At 40.1% G+C, this 8905-nt stretch overlaps 1 protein-coding gene across 1 annotated transcript in view; it reads right to left on the bottom strand.

The window, feature by feature from the left end:
* The window catches only part of NARS2 (asparaginyl-tRNA synthetase 2, mitochondrial), a 146963-nt gene extending 138498 nt beyond the window's left edge, over positions 1–8465 (bottom strand). Inside the window, exons 1-3 of the mRNA XM_025358164.1 lie at positions 7953–8465; positions 4927–5036; positions 2278–2398 (exon numbers count right to left, since the gene is read on the bottom strand). Coding sequence (XP_025213949.1) covers positions 2278–2398; positions 4927–5036; positions 7953–8093 — 372 coding nt within the window. The 5' untranslated portion in view covers positions 8094–8465. The remainder of the gene's footprint in view (positions 1–2277; positions 2399–4926; positions 5037–7952) is intronic.
* Between the last annotated feature and the right edge of the window lie 440 nt (positions 8466–8905).

Below are 8905 nucleotides of genomic sequence, written 5' to 3' on the forward strand. Positions count from 1 at the left end.
CTTTAGAACCAAACTAAGATCCTTTCCTTATGTCTTAATATAACTGATTTTAATCCACATTATTTCCACCAGGTAAGTGGAATGGTAGGATGGAATCAGAGAGATGGTAGGTTTCAATCTAGCTCTACCACTTATTAGCCCAGTAATTGAGCTAATATCATTGAAGCTCATCTGTTATTTATCAAGTTTGTATCCATTAGCTGTGAATCACTTCTTACAAATAGGTTATGATTAATTATGCAAAATTTCCACTGTTTGGCACACAGGAGTTCAAAACATTGTAGATATTAAACATGTACACACAGGCTGGTGTTCCATTTTAAAATTACCTATATGACTTGAAAGCCCATGATCATTCACAATCAATTGGTGCAATTTATTACTATTATCAACATACTTCCATCTAGCAGAGTAATAAAGATTTACAAAAAGTTTGAAAGAAAATTATGGTTCCACATTGAAATATGTCTACTCTGCTCACATTCATGTTAAAAGATTAAGACAGACACATCCTTTCAGACAAAAATTAAAGTTTTAATTAAAAAGATAACAGAGAAGCTAAAAAAGAGCTACACTGGCAGCCTGTTTCTTTCAGTCTCATTCATTCTTTTTAAGTCTTGTACACATACAAACTCTTATGTTGTATAGAAAAAAGCACCATACTTACTAAAAGTGAAAATGTGACCATATCATAATTCTAGGGGTCAGAATTCCCTAATCTCGGAATATTTCAAAATGATACTGAATCGAAGGGCTTCAGGGAAGACGAAGCCATCAACACCAAAGAAGCCCAGGAAGAACAATTTAAGAATATAGTAGTCCCCCACTTACCCACAGGGGATATGTTCCAAGACCCCCAGTGGATACCTAAAACCACGGACAGTATCAAACCATATAAACATTATGTTTTTTCTTTGACAACAATGGCCAGGTAGTATATAAAGTACAGATAAGCTGGACAAAAGGATGATTCACATTCTAGGCGCAATAGAGCAAATCACCTCAAGATTCCATCACACAATGAGAATGGCATGAAATTAAAACTTAAGAATTGTTTATTTCTGGAATTTTCCATGTAATATTTTGAGACCACAGTTCACTGTGGGCAACAAACTGTGAAAAGCAAAACCACAGATAAGGGTGAACTACTGTAGTGAAACACATGGCAAATTTTTAATAATCACAGATCCCTATAAAAAACTAAAAAGAGAAATGGTTACCTTCTGTATTACGCTCTTGATTTCCAAATTATTCTACACTCTATTTTTCAGAAATCTTAGAACCTGATTCCTGATTTTACATGTCAATCAGAATTTCTTGGAAATTAAGGATGACATTTTAACAAAAATTGCATTTTCTTCCTTTATTTCCTTACATTTCTTCCTATTATACTGAAAGAATTAACAATGAATTAAAATGATGCAATTTTCCTGTATTTCCTCGCTTTTGTTCATTAAATGTTTGAAAACAGGTATAGCAAAAACACAGAGGATTCAAATGGCTAGAATACAAATTTCAGCTGCGTCACATCAGCTCATAATGTTAAGTAAATCATTTCATCTGGCTAGGCCTCATTTTCTCCATTGTAAATTTAAAGAATCTGATTAATAATCTTTTATTCTCTCTAACCTCTTTATCAAGCTTATAAATATGAAGCTAACAGAAGAGTCTTGCAAAAACAGGCATAAACATGTCTTAATGCCGAATTTCTTGCCTCTGTTCAGCCTAAGCATTATAATACTATTGATCGGCATCACCCAACAGAACTTTGTGATAAATAGAAATGTTTTGTGCTATCCAATATAGTAGCCAGTAGCCACATGCAACTACTGAGCACTTGAAATGTGGATAATGCCACTGAGGAACTGGATTTTTTTATTGAATTTCAATTGATTTAATACCAAACAGCCAAAGGTAGCTAGAGCCAACCATTATTGGATGATCGGTTCTAGATCATGCAAAAGTCATTCCTGGCTTTCCTAAGAACGAGCCCGCCCTGGTATATCACTGTGGCTGACTGGGCATGCTTGTAAAAGCAGCAAGTTTTAACTGTGACACACACCACAGAGATGCAAAATTAACACTTACCTCTTACTAAGCTATCTACATAAATAATTTCTGCTACTGCCTCTTCAGGTTGTAGGGCTTGTTTCAATTATCTGGTGAGTTGCAAATGAAATATATTCTAAGTTTCATCTTCCTAATAATCACACTTAAAACAGATTGCTGTCTTAATTAAAGCCTAAATAGCCTCCACAGAAGTGTCAGAAATCATACCTTGGCATCACAATTTCCAACAATTTTAATTTTTTCTGCCTTCAGTTCCACATTTTGCCCTTTGGATGGACTTTTTATCAGCTGCCCTTGTATTTCCACAGAACTCCCAAAAGTTAATTCTCTACAGTAACAAAAAACAAGATAAATATCATTATATACAACCTTCATTTTAATATCAACTATGCAATAAGAACATTAAAATACTTAATGACAAAAGCTTTTACCCTCAATTGGTTAAATAATCTTCAGAATCAATGGATAATCTGTTGTATAAATACAGTATAAAATTATAAAAATGAATTCCATAAGCTTTAAAATGGGAACAAATAGAGTTAAGAATTTGTATAATTCAGAATTAAGAGGCTGTACAATTGCCCTTATTAAAAAGTTAGTTGGCCAAAAACTTTCAAAAGATTACAGAATACATGCGAAAACTGCAAATCAAAATAAAATTAGCCAGGAATTCTCTGTCCTATTTTTGCAATTAAAATTTTTTTTTTTTTTACTTAGTTGGCTGGTGATCTAAGCACATAAGGTGCTACTTTCTGGTTAATAAGACTAGGTTCGAGTTCAAGTTCACCCACAAATTAACTGTATGACAAGTATGAAAAGTCATCTAAGTTCATTTAAGAATCATCTATTAAAAAAGGAGCTCGTAAATGATAGTACATCTGTTCTAATCCTTTTTTCTTTTCTTTAAAGAGACCAGGTCTCACTATGCTGCCAAGGCTGGTCTTGAACACCTGGGCTCAAGCAATCCTCCTGCCTTGGCCTCCCAAAGTCCTGGGATTAGAGGCATGAGCCACCATGTCCAGCCCATCTGTTTTAGTTCTAACATTTCATAATTGCAGTAAGTATAACAATAAGTGCCTTCCTAATAAACTATTAAAATATTATAGCAACACAATAAATTTTATTAAAGTAAGTCAGGAGATTCTCCACCTGATTGTCCACTATTGCATTATGGGTGGGGAAATCTGGTATACTTTCATCAACCTGAGAGGGTAATTTGAGATGCTCTGACTTAAAATATGTAATACCTGACATATATGAATATAAATACTATCCTAAGGTTTCCTGGGAATATCTCAAAGTCATCCTCCAGAAACTCTAAAATCTAGGTCCCATTAGACGCATGTGATTGCTACACTGATATAAACAATCAAAACAATTACAAAGTTTTTAAAAGGTTACCATTAATAATAGGGCCAGGTGTGGTGGCTCATGCCTGTAATCCCAGCACTTTGGGAGGCTGAGGCAGGCAGATCACTTGAGGTCAGGAATTCAAGACCAGCCTGGCCAACATGGTAAAACTCTGTCTCTACTAAAAATACAAAAAATTAGCCCGGTGTGGTGACACACACCTGTAATCCCAACTACTCAGGAGACTGAGGCACCAGAATTGCTTGAACTCATGAGGCAGAGGTTGCAGTGAACTGAGATCATGCCACCATACTCCAGCCTGGGCGACAGAGTCAGACTCACTCCAAAAAAAAAAAAAAAAGTTACTATTACAACAATTTTTTTTTGTTCTGCCCAGTTGACCACATAGTCTCTGATCCATTAACCTATTCAATGTGTAAACAGCATTAACCCTAACAATCCTCAGAATAGCAAAGCACTCTTATTCTAACAAATTAGAATAATGTTCTCTTCCTCAGAGCTGATACCTAACATTAAAATGGTGTTAGTTTTTGGTTTCGGGGTTTTTTTTTTTTGGAGACAGGGCTCTATCACATAGGCTGCAACACCGTGGCAAGATCTTGGCTCACCACAGCCTTGACCTCCAGGGCTCAAGACATGCTCTAGCCTCAGCCTCCCGAGTAGCTGAGATTATTGGTACATACCACCATGCCCAACTCATTTTTATATTTTTGGTAGAGATGGGGTTTTACTATGTTGCCTAGGCTGGTCTTGAACTCCTTGACTCAAGTGATCCATCTGTCTCGGCCTCCCAAAGTGCTGGGATTACAGACATGAACCACCACACCTGACCTAGTGTTAGTTTTAAAACCTAATGAATGAGACCATAAAGTTTCTTCCATTTATTCAACAGGCAATAATTTGTCATATTGTCAGCACTATGCTAGAGGTCAAGAATACAAAAAAGAATGAGATGCCATTCCTAACCTCAGGAAATTAAGAGTCTAGCAGGAGGAGTCAAATAGGAATACAGTTGATTACCATCCAATGTGATATGTTTTAACACAGATGTAGGCACGGGATGCTATGGGAGCACAAAAAAGGGGTACCTGACACAGTTATGGGATAGGAACATCAGATGATGCCTAACTAAGCAGGAACTATGAAAGACAAGAGGAGAAGAGGCTGTATTGGGCAGAGGCAGCAAGATGTACAAATGCTATTAGGAAAGAGCAGAACAGCTTATGGGAGCCGCAAGTAATTAAGAAAGACTGAAGTGAAGCATAGGTTGGGGATATCAGCATGTGATGATGTCAAATAGAGGAGGAAAGGCCTGAGCTTGAAGGATCTTGATTCCAAATATTTGGACTTGATCCTCAAAGCTATGAAAGCAGATTTGTTTCAAAAGATTACTCAGGGTTCAATGTAAACACTGGTTTAGGGAAGGGAGAAGCACTAGAGGTGAAAAACAAAAATCAAAGAATTCTTTTAAAAAACAAAACTCACCTACTGTCAAGGCTTGAATCTGCAACAACCTGAAGGCTTTCCAAAGATGACCCATCATTTACATGCAGGAACAAGACTTTCTTCTGGGATCGGACAGAACGAATCCATCCCTAAGGAAGAGAAATAGTTCTAATGTGAGAGTAAAACATTTTATGTTTTCATTACACATACACACACATAGACTAAATGAAAGAAAAACATGTACGCACAATCCTGCCTCAATAAATCGACTTCTTTTAGTTCACCAATATGCATACTTAATTTTATATGTTCAATCACAATGGGATACACACTTTGGTATTCTATCCTTTGTTTTCATAATAAAGCACAACATTTCGAATGGATGCCTCACATTCCTTCAAATTCCTTCACATTGATGAGCCTAATTCATATAACCAATCTTCCCAATATCGGCAATTCCAGGTATTTCCTCCAAGACCCCTGCCCCCTGGCCCAACAATAAATAACAGGGCACATATCTTGGTGCCTTTCTCAGGATATGGGGTACGCCCTTCTTTCTGGTTTCATCTCACCATGCTGCCCAGAAGGCACTTCCTCTTTGGTGATTCTAAATCAACAGTAATTTCCAGGCTGGGTGCAGAAATCCCAGCACTTTGGGAGGCCGAGGAGGACGGATCACTTGAGGTCGGGAGTTCGAGACCAGCCTGGCCAACATGATGAAACGCTGTCTCTACTGAAAATACAAAAATTAGCCAGGCGTGTTGGCGCTCGCTTGTAGTCCCAGTTACTGGGAGGCTGAGGCAGAAGAATCGCTTGAACTCGGGAGGTAGAGGTTGCAGTGAGCCAAGATCGCGCCACTGCACTCCAGCCTGGGTGACAGAGCAAGACTCCATCTCAAAAAAAAAAAAAAACCTAATTCCAAACGACCACTTTCTTTCACTTGTTAAAGTTAACATTTATTGAGCACTTTGTAATGTGGTTCTATTCTAAGCTTTGTATAAATATTATGCTACTTAATCCTCAGAAGAACTTAATGAAGCGGTTATCATTTTAGAGCTGAAGAAACATTATTTAGAGATGTCAGGAAAACCTCTCTAAATATTCCAGGACATAGTCACCAATTAGTAGAGTTGGAATTCAAAAGGAAGTTCTTACTTCAAAGTTCATGTTCTTATCAACGAGCTTTTCTGGGACGCTATTATAATTCTGCCCCATCCCCAGTTCCCCTGCCTAGGGAACACATCCTTCAGAACTTGGCTGAAACGTCACCTCATGCAAGATATCTTCCTTAAATTTCTCAGTTACGTTAACTTCCTGTTTTCTTACAGTTCTTTACTTACCTTACTACCAACTATCCTATTGCTAAAATTATTTGTTTTAACCATTGGAGCAGGGCTGTCCAACAGAAATATAATGAGTCACATGTTTAATTTAAAATTTCTTTTTGTGGCCATGTTGAACATAAAAATAGGTGAAATATTTTACTTAACCTATTATGCCCCAAATATTATCAACATATAATCAATATAAAAACATATTGAGATATTTTGCATTCTTTTTGGTTCTTCAAAATTGGTATGTATTTTACACTTAAAGCACATCTCAATTTGGACCAGCCAAACTTGAAGTGCTTAGAGCCAAAAGTGGCTGGTAGCTACCATATCAGATCTCACAGGACTAAACTGAAATCCTCTAACCTGGGCAGCAGGTTCTCTTTTCATCTTTGAATTTTTCTCTTGACTAGCGCACAAAGTATCATTAATGTATGCCTAATTAATAGACAAACAGACCTATGGAAAGAATATGGAACTCAAAGAAATGCAAAGAGGAGCAGATTGGCCATACTGCTAAAAAGCAAAGGATATGTGAGGACAACAAAAATCACTGCAACAGCAAGCCATGACTCTGTCACTACAATCATGGGTGACAGAGCAAGAACCTACTCAAAAACTAATAATTTATTTATTATAACCACATCTGCCAGGCTTATGCCTGTAATCCCAGCACTTTGGGGGGCAGGAGGAGGAGGACTGCTTGAGTCCAGGAGTTCCAGACTAGCCTGGGCAATATAGTGAGACCCAGCTCCACAAAAAACTTAAAACATTAGAGTATGGTGGTGCATGCCTATAGTTCCAGCTACTCTGGAGGCCAAGGCAGGAGGGCTGCTTGAGCCTGGGAGATGGAGACTGCAGTGAACTGAGATCACACCACTGCACTCCAGCCTGGGTGACAGAGCTAGATCCTGTCTCAAAAAATAAATAACCACATCAGTGTACCTCAGCAACCTAATAAGAAACAGTCAAACCACCTTGTTTATTTCTGCACCTCTTCTATGTGGAGCTGCTGCAAATATTATACTTGCAAGAGAAATAATAGCAGCTAACATTTGTAGACTATAGCCACTGTTCTAAGTATCTTATTTCCATTACCTCATTTAATTTTTAGGACTCAGGGACAATTATTATCTCTATTTTCACAAGAGGAAAATAAGGTGTAGAACGCATAAACGCTATGCAGAGATTTAAACCTAAGCTGCTTAACTCCAGAGCTCTTTCAAACTGCTACATTCCACTCTTTCTCCGAATTCATTAAAAATAAATTACATGCAGAGCCCCACAATAGGCACTGAGGTGACTAAAAGTTTAAAAGGCATGGTTTGAACAAGTATTTACTGTCAGCCATGTGTGATTACAAAGGCAGGTAAGACACGGTTTCTGCTCTCAAGGAGGGAGGCCAAGAAAACCACTTTATAAACCTGGATATTCATTATAAGGGATAAAGACAGAGAAAGGGGGCTTGTTCGTTTACACTTTTGGTATGATTAACAAGTTTACAGGTAATACCCTGGAATCATGAAAGCAAAGTTCTAGTGCTTTACAGTCATCGGAACAGTTTTGCGAAAAGTAATGGAAAGCAGAAAAGTGGAAACCCGCGACGCCTACCTACACTTTCTAACTTATCCCTGCTGGGGGTTGTGTCTGACCTGACCGTAAAAGAAAAGCTAGATGTGGATGTGCCACATAAGTCCCTACAAGAAAAAACCCACTCCCTTCCCATTCACCAACCTGGACCTTAATGTGCTCCCCACTCGTGTTCTGGGCCCCGAGAGCGTCCCGCACGCTCAGTTTGGCTGAAGGTTTGTGCCTGGGGAAAGGGGCGGAGGAACAGAAGCGCACGGACCGAAGCAGACAGCGGACTCCCAGCATCGCGCGGCCACCCAGGCCCTCCGCGGGAGCAGCCCAGACCCCGCGGTTGGAACCCCGCCTGCAGCGGCTCTCCTTTCTCAGCGGCTCCCCTTCCGCGGCCGCAGCTCTGCTCTAAGGCACTCCAGAGCCCCTCGGATGCGCGCTTACTCCTTCAGAACACCCAGCTCTGTCCCCACAGAACCTCTCCGTTTCCCACTTCCAACGGGGCGGAATGGTCAGGACACTAGGCAAACGTCGGAAACAAACCACGTGCAGTTGGCAGCTAGGGCGCCCCACTGCCCGCGACAATTCTAAACCTATGCGCAGACCCCGAGCCGCAACACGCGCCGCCACTCCGACACCACGCCAACGCCGCTTACGTCATCACGCTACGACGAAGAAGGGAGAGCATGCGTACTTGTGACCCAGGCTTAGGGAAGCGTGCGGGAGGGGGCGGGGTCAGGAGCCGAGACGGGGCGGAGCTAATGCCCTAAGGTTGTAGAGGTTATCGCTGAAAGAACCTGGGAGCACATCTGAGGGTCTTCATTTCTAACGTTTCCAGGTGAGGCTGAGAAACTGAGAGGCAAAGAGTGACTGATGGCAAGGGAAACCGTCTCCATCAGTCAACAACAGGGATCCAACTAAGAGGAGGCTCTTAGCTGTTAACAGGATTCGCTTGAAGAGATCAGTTGTTCCGTTCCTGAGTTCTCCGCAGAGAAAAATCAGACATAGCCCCTCTGCGCAAGTCACAGTTGTGTGGAATCAGCTAAACAGGCAGTTGCATAAAAGGGTGATCAGTTTGCCTGACAGCGCCTCAGCGTGGGACGCCAGAG

This window comes from Theropithecus gelada, chromosome 14, assembly GCF_003255815.1.
Source record: "Theropithecus gelada isolate Dixy chromosome 14, Tgel_1.0, whole genome shotgun sequence".
Taxonomy (NCBI): Eukaryota; Metazoa; Chordata; class Mammalia; order Primates; family Cercopithecidae; genus Theropithecus; species Theropithecus gelada.